General features: G+C 39.9%; 1 protein-coding gene across 1 annotated transcript in view; it reads right to left on the bottom strand.

Moving 5' to 3' along the window:
• Positions 1 to 21,182, bottom strand: part of LOC126278261 (DNA mismatch repair protein Msh6) — a 321,536-nt gene that overhangs the window by 71,254 nt on the left and 229,100 nt on the right. The window contains exons 19-21 of the mRNA XM_049978261.1: positions 19,895 to 20,004; positions 7,907 to 8,062; positions 4,963 to 5,097 (exon numbers count right to left, since the gene is read on the bottom strand). Coding sequence (XP_049834218.1) covers positions 4,963 to 5,097; positions 7,907 to 8,062; positions 19,895 to 20,004 — 401 coding nt within the window. The remainder of the gene's footprint in view (positions 1 to 4,962; positions 5,098 to 7,906; positions 8,063 to 19,894; positions 20,005 to 21,182) is intronic.

The following is a 21,182-nucleotide window of genomic DNA, read 5'->3' as shown; positions in this document are numbered from 1 at the left end:
TCTTCCAAGTCCTTTGCTGTCTCTGACAGAATTACAATGTCATCGGTGAACCTCAAAGTTTTTATTTCTCCTCCATCGATTTTAATTCCCACTCTAAATTTTTCTTTTGTCTCCTTTACTGCTTGCTCAACATACAGATTGAATAACATCGGGGAGAGGCTACAAACTTGTCTCACTCCCTTCCCAACCACTGCTCCCCTTTCATGTCCCTCGACTCTTATAATTGCCATCTGGTTTCTGTACAAATTATAAATAGCCTTTCGCTCCCTGTATTTTACCCCAGCCACCTTCAGAATTTGAAAGAGATTATTGCAGTCAACAGCTTTCTCTAATTCTACAAATGCTAGAAATGTAGGTTTGCCTTTCCTTAATCTATTTTCTAAGGTAAGTCGTAGAGGCAGTATTGCCTCACGTGTGCCGACATTTCTACAGAATTTAAACTGTTCTTCCCTGAGGTCGGCTTCTGCAAGTTTTTCCATTCGTCTGTAAAGAATTTGCGTTAGTATTTTGCAGCCGTAACTTATTAAACTGATAGTTCAGTAATTTTCACATCTGTCAACACCTGCTTTCTTTGGGATTGGAATTATTATATTCGTCTTGAAGTCTGAGGGTATTTCACCTCTCTCATACATCTTGTTCACCAGATGGTAGAGTTTTGTCAGGACTGGCTCTCCCAAGGCCGTCAGTAGTTCTAATGGAATGTTGTCTACTCTCAGGGCTTGGTTTCAATTAAGGTCTTTCAGTGCTCTGTCAAACTCTGCACACAGTATCATATCTCTCATTTCATCTTCATGTACATCCTCTTCGATTTCCATAATATTGTCCTCAAGTACATCGTCCTTGTATAGACCCTCTATATACTCATTCCACCTTTCTGCTTTCCATTCTTTGCTTAGAACTGGGTTTCCACCTGAGCTCTTGATATTCATACAAGTGGATCTCTTTTCTCTGAAGGTCTCTTTAATTTTCCTGTAGGCAGTATTTATCTTACCCCTAGTGAGGTAAGCCTCTACATCCTTACATTTGTCCTCTAGCCATCCCTGCTTAGCCATTTTGCACTTCCTGTCGACTCATTTTTGAGACGTTTGTATTCCTTTTTGCCTGCTTCATTTACTGCATTTTTATATTTTCTCCTTTCATCAATTAATTTAAATATTTCTTCTCCTACCCAAGGATTTCTACTAGCCTGAGTCTTTTTACCTACTTGATCCTCTGCTGCCTTCACTACTACGTTCCTCAAAGCTACCCATTCTTCTTCTACTGTATTTCTTTCCTCCATTCCTGTCAATTATTCCCCTATGCTCTCCCTGAAACTCTGTACAACCCCTTGTTTAGTCAGTTTATCCAGGTCCCATCTCCTTAAATTCCCCCCTTTTTGTAGTTTCTTCAGTTTTAATCTACAGTTCATAACCAATAGATTGTGGTCAGAGTCCACATTTGCCCCTGGAAATGTCTTACAATGTCAAAACTGATTCCTAAATCTCTTTCTTAACATTAATCCTACCAGGTGGCCTCCTCTTTCATTTCTGACCCGCATTCCATATTCACTTACTACGTTCCCTTCTGTTCCTTTTCCTACTACCGAATTCCAGTCACCCATGACTATTAAATTTTTGTCTCCCTTACCTATCTGAATTATTTCTTTTACCTCATCATACATTTTGCAAACTCTTCATCATCTCTGGAGCTAGTTGGCATATAAAATTGTACTACTGTGGTACGTGTGGGCTTCTTTTCTATCTTGGCCACAATAATGCGTTCACTATGCTGTTTGTAGTAGCTTACCCGCACTCCTATTTTTTTTTATACATTATTAAACCTACTCCTGCATTACCCCTATTTGATTTTGTATTTTTAACCCTGTGTTCACCTTACCAGTAGTCTTTTTCCTCCTGCCACCGAACTTCACTAATTCCCACTATATCTAACTTTAACCTATCCATTTCTCTTTTTAAATTTTCTGACCTACCTGCCCGTTTAAGGGATCTGACATTCCACACTCTGATCAGTAGAACGCCAGTTTTCTTTCTCCTGATAATTATGTCCTGAGAAGTCCCCGCCTAGAAATCCGAATGGTGGACTATTTTACCTCCGGAATATTTTACTCAAGAGGACGCCATGTATGTATGTATGTATGTATGTATGTATGTACGCTGCTCGGTATCCTGGACATCATCCGTGTGTCCGGACTGTTCGCTGGATAGTTACGTTATTTCAGGAAACATGAAGTGTTCAGCCACATGTGAAACGTCAACCACGACCTGCAACAAATGATGATACCCAAGTAGGAGTTTTAGCTGCTGTCGCGGCTAATCCACACATCAGAAGCAGACAAATTGTGCGAGAATCGGGAATCTCAAAAACGACGGTGTTGGGAATGCTACATCAACATCGATTGCACCCGTACCATATTTCTACGCACCAGGAATTGCATGTCAATGACTTTGAACGCCGTGTACAATTCTGCCACTGGGCACAAGAGAAATTACAGGACGATGACAGATTTTTTTGCATGCGTTCTATTTAGCGAGGAAGCGTCATTCACTAACAGTGATAAAGTAAACCGGTATAATATGCACTATTGGACAAAGAAAACCCACAATGGCTACAACAAGTGGAACATCAGCAATCTTGGCGGGTTAATGTATGGTGCGGCATTATGGGAAGAAGGATAATTGGTCCCCATTTTATTGATGGCAACCTAAATGGTGCCATGTATGTTGATTTCCTATGTTATGTTCTACCGATGTTACTACAAGATGTTTCACTGCATGACAGAGTGGCAATAAACTTCCAACATAATGGATGTCTGGCATATACCTCTTGTGCGGTTGAAGCGATATTGAACAGCATATTTCATGACAGGTGGATTGGTCATTGAAGCACCATACCATGGCCCGCACGTTCACCGAATCTGACGTTCCTGGATTTCTTTATGTGGGGAAAGTTGAAGGATATTTGCAATCGTGATCTACCGACAACACCTGACAACATGCATCAATTCATTGTTAATGCATATGCGAACATTACGGAAGGCGAATTACTCGTTGTTGAGAGGAATGTCGTTACACATCCTGCTGAATGCATTGAGGTTGACAGACATCATTTTGAGCATTTATTGCATTAATGTGGAACTTACAGGTAATCACGCTGTTAACAGCATGCATTCTCAGAAATGATAAGTTCACAAAGGTACATGTATGACACTGGAACAACCGAAATAAAATGTTCAAACCTACATGTTACAAACTGTTCATATAAAATTGTGAGCCATATGTTTGTGACTATTACAGCGCCATCAGTCACAAAGTGAAAAAAGTGGCCCAACTAAAACATTCATATTTCTTACGTACTACACGAATATGTAATAAAAAATGGGGGTTCCTACTTACAAAAAATGCAGCTGATATCTGACCTATGGCAGCGCCATCTATCGGGCCAAACATAGCGCCATCTGGTTTCCCCCTTCAAGCTAGACAAGTTTTGTTCTTTGTAGTTTTTTCGTTTGAGGCTTATTTGGTGAGATATTTGGCACAGTCACAATTAATGGACCACCCTGTATATACCGACACTTTATGACGGCAGCGAAGGAACAAAGAAGTGACAGATGTTGACCAGCATATGCTCCTGTTACTGACAGCGTGTACACCACCTGGCAACTGGTCAGTGCCAAGGGAGGGGAAACAGGCCAGTCACCGGTTTTACCTGGGCAACGGTATTGTGTCCAAGCTACTAGGCAAAATTGTTACAAGTTGCAAGTTATTTAAATTGCACAACAGTGAGGTAAAAGAAAAACATTCTTTTAATATAGCAACTGTAGATTTGCATAGCATATGTGGTGACATGTGCCACTCCACAGTAGTGAGTTACAAGGATACAGATATTGTGCGGGCACATTTTCATTTCGCACATGTAGAGCCATATTGAGGGACAACACGAGACAGTGATCACAGAAACAGATATATGAATAATGGAAGTTAGTTAAATCAAAAGGTAAAACTATCTTCATTGTTCATTATGATTTGGTATATTGTATCAAGACAGTGTTAACATAAGGTAGTTACTATATGTAACAGAATACATACACAGTGAACTCAAACGGAATTTTGCAAGTCATTTCGTAGAAATGTGGTACAGAAATTCTGAAGTTTAAGGAAATTACAATCAGAAAGGAAATTTTAGAGAAGTCCAAAGACACAGCAATCAAATGTTAAGGTAACAATGCAGGAAAAGACAGACTGTTACTTACTGTAAAGAAGATATGTCAGGTTGCACAATCAGAGAGACTTACATATAGCTTTCATCTACGGCCTTCATCAGTAAAAGAGACGAGAATATTATGAAAAGGATAATTGCTACTCAACATATAGCAGAGCAGCTGAGTTGCAGATAGGCACAACAAAAAGACAGTCACACAATAAGCTTTTGGTCAACAAGGCCTTTGTCAAAAATAGACGAAGCGCGCGCGCACGCACGCACGCACACACACACACGCACACACGCACACACACGCACGCACACACACACACACACACACACACACACATGCACACACACACACACACACACACTCTCCACATACGACTGCTGCCAACTCCACGTCCTTCCGGCATGAGATGCTAGAGTTGGCGCGCGCGGGTGTGTGTGTGTGTGTGTGTGTGTGTGTGTGTGTGTGTGTGTGTGTGTGTGTGTGTGTGTGTGTGTTTTACTGATTAAGGCTGTGGCCAGAAGCTTCTGTCTTTTGCAACATTGTTGATTTTTCTACCTGGAGTTTCCACTGTCAGAAGTTATGGTAAAGAAGATCAAATTTACACTGAACATCACACATTTATGGGATTAATATTCATCATTTTAATACATTAATGATACCGTTATCCCATTCACTTGTCACTCACCATCATCATCACAACACTTTATTTTCTCAACAATGACTTTGCAACACTTATGAAACAACTACAATACCTGTGTGTCTTCTGTAACATATCTTTTATAGCCTTTCCTTTGGGATACTAGCTGATATTCATCAGTTGCTCTCTTACAGGCATGCTCTGGAACCTCCAACTGGTAAGCCTTTTTGCCGCTTCCAACATAAGTCACCTGCAGGGGAAAAATGAACAAGTCTTCAAATAGTACACAGAATAATGTTCCATATTCCCATACAATACATAATGTGCAGTGTATAATTGATGAATAACCGATAAATGTCTATACAAGCTAGACCACCAATTGCAGAATTATGTAGCTCAAGAGACTATTTCAAACAATGTAATAAACTAATAGGTTGTAATAAAACCTACAAAATGGCTTAAATTACAAAAAGATAGCGGAAAAAACTTTTTCATACCATACTCCAATTCAGATTCTTTTAAATTAAGAGAGAGATATGCTGTGTTTAACACTTTCACTATGCTCTATCACATGCCATATGAGAAATGGTGTCCCATCTGCATTCTTCTTTTCATTTTGGTATTCTGAGCACCATGTTAATTCTCATCAGCTTCGTTTCTTCTGATCTTGTTCTTTGTTCAATATTCTTTCATTCTCATCATACTTTGTAACATTCTTTACTCTTCTGTTCATGGTGATTTTCCTGATTATGTTTGATATTATCTCTCTATCGTGGTATAGAGGTCTTGATTTGCTCGTCTCCTAAACTGACAGTCTTCTATTCTTCAAGATCTCAATGCCTCCTGATAATCTTTTGTTTCACCACTTCTAATCTCTGAAGTATTCCTTTTCTTATTAGGTAAAGAGCTTCTGCTATGCATAATGCTCCAGTGCGGATCATACTCTGAAATGTCTCAATTCTACATCAATCAAAGTATTATCATTATTGTTGATGTTCATGGATTGTATGCTAAATTAATTTTGTTTTACTGGTGCTCCCAGAGCTTCCCTTTTCTGGAAGCCTAATTTGATCTCCCCGACTTCTGAATTTTCCCTCTTATTGTCTTCCATCTAGAAGCTACCTTAATATTTCTCAAACTGTGCCCTCTCGCTAGTAAACTGTAGATCTGTTTTAGCCGCCATCTCTGAAGCTTTGTGGTTTGGTTAACCCATCTCTTCTATAAATTCTGACAATATTGTCTGTGAATGCTAGATAATCTACCTGTATTTCTTTCCCTGTGCACCCTAGTCGTATTCTACCCACTCCTTTCATTTCTTGTCACCATTTCCTGATCGCCTCACAAAGAATACGATTAAAGAGCAAAGCAGAAAATCTGCCTCAGTTTAATCTTTATGGCCCCTGAAAGCTTTCCTCTGAACTTTATCTTGGGTGTTGTATTGCTTAAGGTCTGTTTAATGAGTCCACTGGATTTTCTATCCAAACTCAACTCCTCTAAAATTTGAAACAGTGTTTGATTATCTATTGAATAACAAGCTTCCTTTAAGTCTATGTTGTTGTCTATGTCTAATACTTCAAACAAATCATTTATGCAATAAATTGTAGCATGGGTGGCTAGTGAGCTATTCTTTTATATTGTTTCTGAACAACTGGAGACTTCCATTTACTCCCTGATGCCTGTTAGTGACATGTTGTGGACTTCTGAATCCTAGATAGGGATGTATAGTCTATACATAACTCACCTTTGTTTCTAATACTGTGGTTGTGAATTCCACAGTTCATCCATAATTCATCTTTGTTATTAACCACACACAGCTTTAGAAAGTTTATGCATTTGTAATTAAGTGCACCAATTCCTAGGTCCCTGAAGTGTCTCCTTGAAGATGACCAGTTATCAACATTATGTAATCAACAACTGTCCTGGTTTGTATATATTAGTGATGAATTATGAATCTTCGTTTTAAAATGTCGTCACTCTAAAGCAAATGCACATGTTGAAAGCCCACATTTCCCACCAGTTCATTCTCACTCATTAAAATACAATAGCGGTATGAAGATAAACAGTTGATACTATTGTTCTTTAAAAATACATCCCATGCACTTCATTATATTAACAAACTTCCAATATGTTTCATAATGCAGAAAAATCAAATACTTCTAGTTTGCCACAAACAAATTTTGTCAGTCCAGTTCTAATACAAAGCAACAACTTAATTTATTACAAAACAAAGTTCATCATCATTTCATTTCCATCCTTCTTAGCCTCCGTAGCATCAACATAAATTTTCCAGGTACTCAGACTCCTGGGATGTCATGATGGATATGGCTCAAATGTTCTTTGCCTTTGCTAGCCAATAATATCATATATCAACAACACACAAATTAACAAAATGAATTTCACTGCTTGTTCCCTTTATCAACTGCAACATCCCGGGCCGAGATGCTGGAGTTGGCAGTTGAGTGTGCACGAGAGGTGTGTGGTACATAGCAATCTATCTTCTCTTACACTGTTGATATTTCTACCTTGAGTTTCCATTGTTTGATATCATTAACAATGAAATATGAAGAAAAGTTGAAGTTGCTTGTAGTATGAAGTAACACTATACAGTGGGCATTTTATATACTGATTGCACCTGCCCTCTGATGAATGAATGTTTCTTTAGCAACATATTACATTAAAACTCTGGTCAAAATGTTTGCCACAAACTACGCGAGCGTGTGCCCCCTTAATTGTGGAGCGATGCCATTTATTTCATTGGATGAGGTTTTCTCTTGCTCTTATAATTTTTTTCATACTCTGGACGTGCATAACTTCTTTTTATCTTCACTTATAATGTCTGTATCAATACAGACTTAATTCAAGTTCAGGAAGTGTACTATAATTCATGAAATTTTTGCAGAAACAGCACATCTGGTGGAAAAGTTACACACTGTGTGATCAAAAATAGCAGGTATAATAATTAGCCTGCAATGATGACACTGCAGCAGATACGAGAAAAAACAGCTACTGTGCAAACTAAACAAACAAGAGAAACTGGAGTTTTAGTTTACTGGACACACCTTCTCTCTGAAGAATCTCTTCTGTTCCTCCAGGTAGCTCTTTGTTTCTCTTTCCAGCTCAAGCTTGGCTGAAATGTACTTGTCATACTGTTCATCGACCCCTTGTTCTGGTATTATTACACCCTCAGTCCTTGCTTTCTCATGGTCAAATGCTCCCTACAACAGTACATCATTATTGCTGAACACTACAATACCAACTACAGAAGAACATTCACAATAACCAACTACTTATATAACTAGTGATAAAACATACCAATCATTATAATAACAAATCCATATTCTCCACGAATTACACCATTGCTTTAAAAAAGGCAACACAGAATTTTAGAAGACGATCTGGATTAAATAAGAGCTACACTGATATGGTTACAAGTATTTTATAAATGGTAAATGCCCTTTATTGCCACAAGTAATGCATAACACAACAAAACAGGCAGTATTAAATGTCTAGTGATTTGAAAACTGTTTACACTATAACAGTTAGAATTTGGCAGTTCCTCTTCCTTAATTGGAAAATTAGTGAATGCGACAGCAACCCGACTGCTCGCAAGAAGCAGGAAATCTGGGTTTGAAGCCTTGTCTGGCACAAATTTTCACTGTCAAAATTCCATTATACAGCTGATAGTTGTCCGTATTCGGAACTGTAAATCTGTAATGGGTTTATGCTTTGTATTATGTGCAAATAATTACTGCTATTGATTAGTTGAAAATGTGTTGAACTTGCAGGGTTTGCTGTCAGGGAGGGCAACAAAGTTGGTTCTTTGGTGACATTATACCTTACCACAACATGTGTAGAACATAGACGTTAACACTGACAACAGAATTTTGACATCAAGCACACAAAACAACCTTGGCAGTAATTGTTTGACACTGACACTGGTAGCCACCTACCCCATACGGTGCAATTTATGTAATCAGCTACGCATATAACTATCCCGGTCAACAAACATAACAACAACAAAAATAAATTTAGAAATATACTCTGAAATTAAATGTTCTGGAGTGTAATTAGCAGTCTTCGAAAGGGAGGTAAGAAGGAAATGACAAGTATTTTGGACAGGTCAGGAAAACTGATGGTGAATCCTGTGGATGCCTTGGGCAGATGGAGGGAATATTTTGTATAGTTGCTCAATGTAGGTGAAAATACGATCAGTAATGTTTCGGATTTCGAGGTAGAATGGGATAGGAATGATGATGGAAATAGGATCACATTTGAGGAAGTGGAGAAAATGGTCAATAGATTGCAGTGCAATAAAGCAGCTGGGGTAAGTCGGAACTCATCAAATACAGAGGAATGTCAGGTCTTAAATGGCTACACAGAATAATTGAAATGGCCTGGGAGTCGGGACAGGTTCCACAGACTGGACAAAAGCAGTAATCACACCAATCTTTAAACATGGAAACAGAAAAGATTGTAACAACTACAGAGGTATCTCTTTAATCAGCGTTGTGGGTAAAATCTTCTCAGGTATTGTTGAAAGGAAAGTGCAAGTATTAGTTGAGGACCAATTGGATGAAAGTCAGTGTGGGTTTAGGGCTCTTAGAGGTTGTCAAGACCAGATCTTTAGCTTACGGCCAGTAATGGAGAAGTGTTATGAGTGGAACAGGGAATTGTATCTATGCTTTATAGATCTAGAAAAGGCATGTGACCGGGTTCCTAGGAGGAAGTTATTATCTGTTCTATGAGATTATGGAATAGGAGGCAAACTTTTGCAAGCAATTAAAGGTCTTTACATGGATAGTCAGGCAGCTGTTAGAGTTGACGGTAAATTGAGTTCATGGTTCAGAGTAGTTTCAGGGGTAAGACAAGGTTGCAACCTGTCTCCACTGTTGTTCATATTATTTATGGATCATATGTTGAAAACAATAGACTGACTGGGTGAGATTAAGATATGTGAACAAAAAATAAGCAGTCTTGCATATGCGGATGACTTAGTTGTGATGGCAGATTCGATTGAAAGTTTGCAAAGTAATATTTCAGAGCTAGATCAGAAATGTAAGGACTATGGTATGAAGATTCGCATCTCCAAAACTAAAGTAATGTCAGTGGGAAGGAAATATAAACGGATTGAGTGCCAAATAGAAGGAACAAAGTTAGAACAGGTGGACAGTTTCAAGTACTTAGGATGCATATTCTCACAGTGAGGTGTAACAAAGCTAATGCAGTGAGCGCTCAGCTACGATCTACTCTCTTCTGCAAGAAGGAAGTCAGCACCAAGACTAAGTTATCTGCGCACCGTTCAATCTTTCGACCAACTTTGTTGTATGGGAGTGAAAGCTGGGTGGATTCAGGTTACCTTATCAACAAGGTTGAGGTTACGGATATGAAAGTAGCTAGGATGATTGCAGGTACTAGCAGATGGGAACAATGGCAGGAGGGTGTCCACAATGAGGAAATCAAAGAAAAACTGGGAATGAACTCTATAGATGTAGCAGTCAGGGCGAACAGGCTTAGATGGTGGGGTCATGTTACACACATGGGAGAATCAAGGTTACCCAAGAGACTCATGGGTTCAGCAGTAGAGGGTAGGAGGAGTCGAGGCAGATCAAGGAGAAGGTACCTGGATTCAGTTAAGAATGATTTTGAAGTAATAGGTTTAACATCAGAAGAGGCACCAATGTTAGCACTGAATAGGGGATCATGGAGGAATTTTATAAGGGGGCTATGCTCCAGACTAAACGCTGAAAGGCATAATCAGTCTTAAATTATGATGATGATGCTTATTAAATGCTGCAGTAAATCTGCAAAAAATTATATACAGATAACTATCGATGAAGTACTTGCTTCAACAGCCTAGATGGCAAAATCCAGAGGCTGTCAGAGTACAAGACATAAGGAGAAAGGAGAGTTTCAGCAAGATGGAGAAGTACATCCTGCAGGTTGGTAGACATGGTAAGGGAATGTCGTAACTATTTGGGAAGCAGTTCCCAGATATTGTTTCTGTGGTCTTTGGTCTGTGCACCAGCTCACTCCGTATACTTTGTTGGCAAAAAGTGTTACAGATCAATATTTTAAATCTTTTGTACATTGATTCTGATGTGCATCTAGTTATCACCTTCAACTGTCAATACACATAAACTGTTAACAGACTGACTGACTAAACTGTTAATTTCTCTTTATTCTCAGCCTACTGACTGTAGTCTTATTACTAGGGACCAGAAAATGTAGCATCTATTTTTGATGAAATTTACATCTAATTGTTTTGGTTTGTAAATGATTACACAAATTTAAAAGGTTTTCACACTACATGCATGAGACTATGCTTTAGTGCTTTGGAACTGGCTGTGGAACTGTTGCTTCTGAAAAAACTTCAACTGTCAGCAACCCAAGACGAATATGGAGAAGAGTACTTTATCTTCTGAATTGTGTGCTACTGGCTACATCTGTCTTCATAAATGTATAAGTTAAAATGTGTGTTATTGTACTTCTTGTTACTTACCCTTTTTTCTTTAAGGTGGTTGTTGTGCCTAAACATTTAACTCTAAACAATTATAATTTCAATAATCGGGTATAACTCTTTCTGTTGCTGTTTGATAAACTTCATTTTTAAATTTCATTGCTTAAAAGTGGTTGTTGAGCCTAATCAGTTAATTTACACTCAACGATTTTTACTCACGATTTGTGCCTGAGTATTATTATTTATGTTTTTTTTGGATTTGATAGAAGTTGTTAAGAATAACTCACATAATCAATCAACCCTGCCATTCTCCCCACACTCTGGAGTGCAATCTACGATGACAGAATTTTAAAAGTTCAATACGCTAAGTGACATGTATTTGATTTGTGCATCAGAATAAAACAGTTTTCATTATATGTATACTTCATCCATAACTTCACTTCATGTTGCTACTGCATATTCTTGCATTGGACAACCGGTGATGTAATATTTTGGCACTAATGAACACAGGAGACAAGCCGATAATTTGATTACTGTGTAATACTGCAGAATGGATTAGTTGTCAGCTGTTTGTGCACGCGCATGCCCCCACAACCAACGACAAGTATATGGTGGCAATTGATCAGCAAACTGCAGCCTCGAGATAACTGGCAGTGCTGCAAAGGACAGCGGAGGGATGTTGGAACAGTCTCAGGCTTTCATACAGACCCATGCCATCAAAAATGGCAACAGTTACCAATTTACATAACTGACAGTTTCAATGAACAATGTATAGGGAGCTCACTGTTGCCACATTGAAATTTTTTTCCTCCCCAATTCTTCCATTGAATTGTGAAGGTTTTAAATAAACTTCCTTCTGTAATTGTATAACTGTACTGGATCCCTTAAGCTTCAGCCTTGTTTACACTACAGGTGGGCCCCCTCTCACCCTGGGGTCTACATAGCCTGCTCTTCCATTTAACCTTTTCCTATCTATATGTACCTCCTCTGTGAGAAATGAACTATTAGTTCCAAAAGCTAGGCAGTGTATAACACATATGTGTATATCAGCAGTACTGCATATTTCACCTGCTGAAGATGAATGATGACTAATGATTCTGTCTCAACATTTAATAGTTTTTCAACTGAATTTTCCTTTCATATAATCCTATAAACTTGGAAAATTCTACAGAAACAGGAAATAATTATTGTGTACCTGGCAATGACACTGAGACATTTACACGTCATGTGTCGACTGGGGCACATTCGCTCAGAGAGTGATATTACAGCAGCAGGCAGGACTGCTTTGTGTTGCCTCAGGGTGGTGCTAATATTGCTACCTTACCTGAAGATACTATATAGTTATGCCAGTTAAGTGTGATTACATGCCTCGTGCTGACATCACGAAAAGGTGGAGTAAAAGACCCTCCTGAAGTAAAGTTTCCCATTACAAAATCGTATCAATTAGCTTAATGTCTGCAGTGCTAATATTGCTACCTTACCTGAAGATACTATATAGTTATGCCAGTTAAGTGTGATTACATGCCTCGTGCTGACATCACGAAAAGGTGGAGTAAAAGACCCTCCTGAAGTAAAGTTTCCCATTACAAAATCGTATCAATTAGCTTAATGTCTGCTGTATTGCGGCCCCCCCCCCCCTTTCCCCGAAAACTGCTAAGAATAGAAAACTGAAATTTGGAGAGGATGTGGATCTTATACAGTAGGCATTGTTTAAGAAGGGACTGTTTGAAATTCCACTGCTGAGGGGGTGAAATAGGGGATGAAAGCCTTTTTGAAAGTATGTTGCTATTAAGGCAGTTTTGAAGCTAGAACTATGAATGGCAGAGAGAGGGACGGAGGGAGGGAGGGAGGGAGGGAGGGAGGGGGGGGGAGAGGGAGAGAGAGAGAGAGAGAGAGAGAGTATTTTAACTTCATAGTTAGATACAAAGAAATTTGTATTGGCGGGAAATGTTTCTATGGAAAAGTCACAACAAGAACACAGAAGGCATTACTAACAAAAACCTTGGATTCCTGCTACCAGAATCGCTTTTTGGTCAGAAGTACATGTGCAGACCGCACAGTATACATGAGCAAAGCAGTGGGCACCAAGCTGGTAGTAGATACTGTCTGAGCTAATACGTAGTTTTAGAAATACTAACACCACTGATCACCAAGACTGGCTCCAGACTTTACAACATGTTATAACTTTCTTAAAATTAATTAACTTAAAAGATAAATGGTACTGAAGTTTGGAAATACCAAAATCTACAGTGATCTTTTATGTCATTATGCCTATTAGATTCCCAAATCTGAGCCTCTGGTTTGGTTGCTCCAATTTTTCTGGACCAAGTGACACTTTATTAATTAAGAATCGGTCAACATTAACATAAATGATTATTAGTCTAAATATGACTGTCCTACTTGTAAACTGATAGTTCACAGTATAGGCACACAAAATAGTTCTGCAATCTTTTGTACATTACTATTTATAATGCAAACCAAATTACTGTGGTAATATCACATAACATCATGTAATAAAGGCTGTGTACTGCTCTTAACAAGCTAAAGCCCCTGGGAAAGTCTGGGCTCAGAGATTTTAGCGGTAACTTCTGTGTAACAAGTGAGTTTGTATTCGCATGCTCATCATATCCACGCAATTTACTTAATATATTAAACTGAACTAGTGACTGGTATAAACTTTTATGAGCTTAAGCCAAATAAATGTGTGGATAATTGGTCTCCAGTTGTGTATTGTGTCAAATAAACATTCATTCGTCTCTCATATCAAGAGATATTGTGCCTGCTTACACACACTGAAGCCATTGTAATATTGTGAAGGCTGTGTCACAGTTCTATTACAAATGTGTAACCTAACTGCAAATATTTTGTCTATACCATACTGATGAGTGGGTACACTGAAGCTGCCTGCCTTGGTTTTCGGAGAATCTGAACTGATACCTGTATCGCACATATGAGGGGGAGTTGAAAAATTTCTAGCCTAACAAATAAAGAATGTCAGGAATTTCATAAAACCGATTTATTTTTCAATAAAATGCCCGTGTACACTAATACACTTTGCAGGTGCACTCAGCTTATGCAAATCATTCAAACAATAGGTCTTCAATTTTGAGTCCAACCAAGTGTACACAGCACAATCCTGCATCATCATTGTCAAATTGTCATCCTTTGAGGTCTTTTTTTTTTAGGTTTGGGAAACGAAAAAAGTTTGATAGAGCCAAATCTGGAGAATATGGCAGATGACGTAACAATTCGAACCAGCAGTCATGTTAGGGTTTCCAGTCCTGCAGGGGCTTTGTGGGCCAGAGCATTGTCCTGATGCAAATCAACACCGTGTGCCAATTTTCCACACCTTTTTTCCTTTATCTCTTTCCTCAAATGCTGCAGGAAGGTGCAACTGTATAGCGCACTGACAGTTACACCCTTTTGCAGGTAATCCACCATAATTACCCCTTCTGCATCCCAGAAGCCTGATGCCCTTATCTTACTGGTTGATTTTTGCACCCAGAATTTTTTTTGGGGTAGGGGATGAAGGCTGTTTCTATTGTTGTGAGTGTTGTTTTGTCTCAGGATCAAAGTGGTGAACCCACGTTTCATCCACGGTCACATACCTTGCAAGAAAGCCGTCTTCATCCACTACAAATTGATGGATGATTTCTTACAACACTTCAGACGCTACCGTCTCTGATCTGTTTTCAAGTCTTTCGGGATCCACCGAGATCATATTGTGAATTGCAATCACTGTTTCATCAGTGAAAATGGTGACAAGCCTTCTGATCCTTGGTGCATCTTCCACACTTGTTCTTCCACGTTTGAAGTCGGACACCCAGTTTTTCACTGTTGCACATGATGGTGCACCTTCGGTGTCATTCCCTTCAAATGAAGATATTCAATCACAGCACGATTCTTGAGTCTCTCCACATTTACGCTCACACTACAGTATACAACGCATCCTAGTGGCAAAATTAACAAAGCTGGAGCAGCGAAATTTGACTTGCATACCCACAAAGGGTCACCATAAAAGTAGGCAGTGATGGTTGTGGTTGCGCAATATGTTACGATAATTCATAGAATGAAGGCTTTCATGGCAGGTGTTGTCATCACTTAACACTTCTGGGCTGAGATGCCGTGGTCCATACATAAGACTCTTCCCTGACGTATCACCTTTGACTGCGGAAGGCATCCTCCGAGGACAATTGCCGAGCTGCAACGAGAGCACGAGTGAACATCGTACACATTAGTCATCTAGAGGGCACCGCTGTCTATCACATGACATCGGCTGTGCTATGATCTCTGATATTGCCAACTTTCTCAATTGAAATTAATTGACTGTCATGCTGTTGCTGCAATGTTGACATCCATATCTTATGCAGCTTAATGCCTTTATCTTTTCTATTAAAATTATTGTAGTGTTTGGCAATCTCAATGGCCTCTCTGTACATTCGCTCATAATAATGCGACGTCTTTTCTATGACGGTCGTCTCACTAAACTTTGTTTCATGATCACCTACCTGAAACACATGTTCCGCCACAGCCGATTTATCAAGATGTCTGAGGCAGCAGTTCCTTTTATGTTCACCCAGACGGGTGTTGACACTTATTTTTGTTGTGCCTATACAGACCTTTCCACAACTGCATGGAATTTTATAGACACCTGGTGTAGCTAGAGGATGTCATTTATCTTTTTCGGATCTTAAACATTCTTTTATTTTTGTGGTGGGTCTGAAAATAGTTTCCACATCGTACTTGCTTAAATTTTTTCCAATATGATCAGTGACCTTACTGATGAATGGTAAGAACACGCTCCCCTTGGGTTGGTGTCGATCCTTGTCCGTCCTGGTTGTCAGTCTAGGGCATAATGCACGATCTATCTCTCTGTTGGAATACCCATCCTTCTAGAAGGTCGCTCTAAGGTGTTCAATCTCATCATCTAAGAGCACTGTGCGCACTGTATATTAATGTTTTAATGTTTTAATCACCCCTCTTTAATGTCTTGGGTGGTGGTTAGAATCTTTCTGCAGATAACGACCAGTGTGTGTGTCTTTTCTGAAAACCTTATGACCCTATGATCCGTCCTCTCGTTTAATTACAGTCACATTTAAGAAGTTCAGGAGACCATCAATTTCCTTTTCCATAGTGAATTGGCATCCAGTTCCTCTTCCCCATGGGTCCATATAACAAATGTATCGTCTACATAACGATACCATCTGGCTGGTCTTTTTCTAGCTGTTTGTAGCACCCGTTGTTCAAAGTTCTCAGTGAACCAGTTAGCCACAGCTGGATTAAGAGGTCTTCCCATAGCCATCCTGTCCATAAAAAAACATTATTATATTGAAAATAAGTGTTTGTAAGGCAATGTCTGAATAATGCCGAAATATCACTAGCAACAATGTCCGCTATACATGTGACCGCTTCATTCACCAGAATCATGGTAAACAACGACACCACATCAAAACTGATCAGGATATCATTAGGGCCCACTCTAATTTCCTTAATAATATTGATGAAGTGATATGAATTTTTAACATGACTGTCAGTTCCACCAGCATGAGGTTTCAGCAACGAGGCAAGGTGTCCAGCTAATTCATGGGTGGGAGACCCTATTGCGCTGACTATAGGTCTCAAAGGTACCAGCAGTTTATGTACCTTCCCTCACTGCCTTCCTTTGTGCCTGTGATATATTACTATTAGGTGACTGCTGCCTCTGACATCTTGATAAATCGGCTATAGTGGAATGTGTTTCAGAAAGGTGATCATGAAACAAAATTTAGTGAGACTACCGTCATAGCAAAGACGTCGCATTATTATGAGCGAATGTACAGAAAGGCCATTGAGATTGCCAAACACTGCAATAATTTTAATAGAAAAGATAAAGGCATTAAGCTGGATAAGATATGGATGTCAACACTGCAGCAACAGCGTGACAGTCGATTAATTTCAATTGAGAAAGTTGGCAATATCAGATATAATAGCACAGCCGGTGTCACGTGATTGATAGCGGCGCCCTTTGGATGACTTATGTGTATGGTGTTCACTCGTGCTCTTGTTGCAGCTCGCCAACTGTCCTCTGAGGATGCCTTCCTCAGTCGAAGGCGATACGTCAGGGAAGAGTCTTATGTATGGACCACGGCATCTCAGCCCGGAAGTGTTAAGTGATGATTATGGTAACTATCTTGGGCTACAAACTTTTTGAGCACCCATCGTATTGCCCATAAATGTAGGAAAAGCCACATCTATTAAAATTCATCTGGAGGACGTCACTGGATTAGTTCTCATGACACGAAGTTTTGCAGCAAGTCAACGAATGTACCTCAGTGAACATCAAGGATAGAATAAGAGTTTGCGGGTAGGTCATCTCACAAATGGAGAATAATGGAAAAGTTCATCCTCCTACCTCCTTTGGTCATGGTTGTAATCATGTGTGTAGCCATTGTTTTAGTTGTAAACTAATGCCTAAAGCCTTCAAAGTCTGAACTGATGTTACGAGTTGGACAAGAGACAAGATTACTACCATGGACTACGTGAAAGCAAAAAGCAATGGTTCAAAGTGAAAAAAGTTATGAAATTGATATACCGTCTGAAGCGCATTATCTTAAAAGACACAAATGTGTATAACTAGAAATTCTGTGTGTGTGTTTGTGTGTTTTATTTATTGTGCCTGTCTACCGGCACTTTCCCGCTTAGTAAGTCTTGGAATCTTTGTTTTTAGTGCCGGCAGACAGGCACAATGAACAAAACACACAAACACACACACAGAATTACTAGCTTTCGCAACTGATGGTTGCTTCTTCAGGAAAGAGGGAAGGAGAGGGAAAGACAAAAGGATGTGGGTTTTAAGGGAGAGGGTAAGGAGTCATTCCAATCCCGGGAGCGGAAAGACTTACCTTAGGAGGAAAAAAAGGATAGGTATATAGGCGCACCCACCCACCCACACACACACACACACACACACACACACACACACACACACAAGCAGGCATATTTAAAGGCAAAGAGTCTTTTCCCATGTGGAAGTTGTGTCTTGTCTGTGTATGTGCGGATGGATATGTGTGCGCGCGCGCGAGCGAGTGTACACCTGTCCTTTTTTCCCCCTAAGGGAAGTCTTTTCCCCCTAAGGGAAGTCTTTCCGTTCCCGGGATTGGAATGACTCCTTACCCTCTCCCTTAAAACCCACATCCTTTCGTCTTTCCCTCTCCTTCCCTCTTTCCTGAAGAAGCAACCATCGGTTGCGAAAGCTAGTAATTCTGTGTGTGTGTGTTTTGTTCATTGTGCCTGTCTGCCGGCACTTTCCCGCTTGGTAAGTCTTGGAATCTTTGTTTTTAATACATTTTTCCCATGTGGAAGTTTCTTTCTATACATTCCACACAGAACTTTTTCCTGTTTTCTCGATTGATCTGTGTCCAGTTTTCAAGGCCTATCCACTGTGCCAACTTGTAATTAAATCTGAGGGGGGTGCAGTGGGGAGGTTCCCTTGTGAGAGGGAAGACTATTGTGTTCGGCTTATGGCTTTGGCACATCATATTTCATCTACAGCAGCTGGCATCACAGTGACTTACTTCAAGGGCAGCTTTGACCCATAGGCCCTGCAGTGCACATTTCCACTGATGCCAAATCACCGTCATTTGAAACTTCAGTATCATCAAGCAAAAGCTGACTAAGGAGCAGGGTGGAGGTCGTTTGTGTTTTCTGATGAAAGTTGACTCTGCCTTGATACCAATGATGGTAATGTGTTGGTTAGGAGGAAGCCAGTTGAGGGCATGCATGCTAGACACGCTGGACCTGCACCAGGAGTTATGGTCTGGAGTGCGATTCCATGTAACAGCAGAACCTCTCTTATGATTATCCCATGCACTCTGATTGTGGATCTGTACAGCAGTCTTTCTGTCATTCATGAACAGCATTCCAGGGGGTGTTTTCCAACAGGATAACCCTTGCCCACCTACAGCTGCTGTCGCTCAACATGTTCTAGTGTTGACATGTTGCCTTAGCCTGCTCTATCTCCAGATCTGTACCCAATCAAGCACATAAGGGATATCATCAGGAAACAACTCCAGTGTCATCCACAAACACCATTAACCCTCTCTGTATTGATCAACCAACTGCATCAAGCATGGAACTCCACCCCACAAACTGACATTTGGCACCTGTATAACACAATGTATGCTTGCATTCGACAATCTGGCAGTCCTAATGGTTATTATTGTACCACACATTTGCAATTGTTTAGCTTGCTCTTACAATAACCTGTGATTTTGCAATATTAACCTCTTCAATACGTTACCTAGATAAATGTATTCTCGAAAATTTATTAATCTACATTAATAATTTTTTTGGGGCTGCGTCCCCCCCCCCCCCCCCTGTCAGTGTATATACCAACAGGGGATGTGGGGGTGTGAGTATGCAGTTTACAGCCTTTAATACTATTTTTGTTTCAGCTACAATCGCATTTTAAATATGTTATTCTAATGTAGCAAATCCTTTCTTAGTGTGTTTTAAAATACTTGGGCAGTTGCAAATAGCACTATATATGAAATGTAGAAGTTAGTAATAGAAATACTGGCTACCCAAAAACAATGACTTGATTGCAACACACCTCAAAAAATTTAAGATCTTCACTCATGTCAGGAAAGATTCCTCCACTGTACTTGGATGCTGTAAATGTGTACCTCTTCAGCAGCAGTGACTCCTCGCAGGCCTTACAATCTAGAAAAAAAAAAAAAAAAAAAAGAGATTCATAATCAAGCAGAAATTCAGGGTTGAAAGATTATGAAGGAAACAGGTAATACTTTGAATGCTGTTGTAAAACAAATGTCACAAATACCAATTTTTGTCAGTTAATCAGTTATATGTGTAGTCCTCTGTACACAACTACATACGTGAGTGGTTTGTACTTACATTAAACTTAATCTGTGTTTACATTTCATAGTTTTCATTAACTTTAGACTTACCAGCATCTGTAACACGCAGAGAGAAGATGTCTATTAGTGACAGATACAGAAATAGCCTCTTACTGATACGGTAGACAGTTTTGACTGAAACTACTATGGACTAAAGCACAGTGAAATTAATACTATGAGGCTATGCAAGAGACTGTATTGTTTGGAGGTTATACAAAAACAAAGAGACCAGTAAAGGTGTAAAATTTTTATACACACTATGTGTAGTCACATCATTATGGCCTTCATTCAGATGTGACAACACTATCATGTCACACAAAAAGTAACTGATACTAAATAAATATATAAAAAGCAAAGATTCCAAGACTTACCAAGCGGGAAAGTGCCGGCAGACAGGCACAATGAACAAAACACACACACAGAATTACTAGCTTTCGCAACCGATGGTTGCTTCTTCAGGAAAGAGGGAAGGAGAGGGACAGACGAAAGGATGTGGGTTTTAAGGGAGAGGGTAAGGAGTCATTCCAATCCCAGGAGCGGAAAGACTTCCCTTAGGGGGAAAAAAGGACAGGTGTACACTCGCGCGCGCGCGCGCGCGCGCGCACGCACGCACGCACGCACGCACACGCACACGCACGCACGCACACGCACACGCACGCACACACACACACACACACACACACACACACACACACACACACACACACACACATATCCATCCGCACATACACAGACACAAGCAGACATATTTAAAGGCAAAGAGTAAGGGCAGAGATGTCAGTTGAGGCGGAAGTACAGAGGCAAAGAAGTTGTTGGAAGACAGGTGAGGTACGAGTGGCGGCAACTTGAAATTAGCGGAGGTTGAGGCCTGGCGGATATTGAGAAGAGAGGATATACTTAAGGGCAAGTTCCCATCTCCAGAGTTCGGTTAGGTTGGTGTTGGTGGGATGTATCCAGATAACTTGGATGGTGTAACACTGTGCC

This window comes from Schistocerca gregaria, chromosome 6 (assembly GCF_023897955.1).
Source record: "Schistocerca gregaria isolate iqSchGreg1 chromosome 6, iqSchGreg1.2, whole genome shotgun sequence".
NCBI lineage: Eukaryota > Metazoa > Arthropoda > Insecta > Orthoptera > Acrididae > Schistocerca > Schistocerca gregaria.
This window is presented reverse-complemented; position numbering and strand designations above follow the sequence as displayed.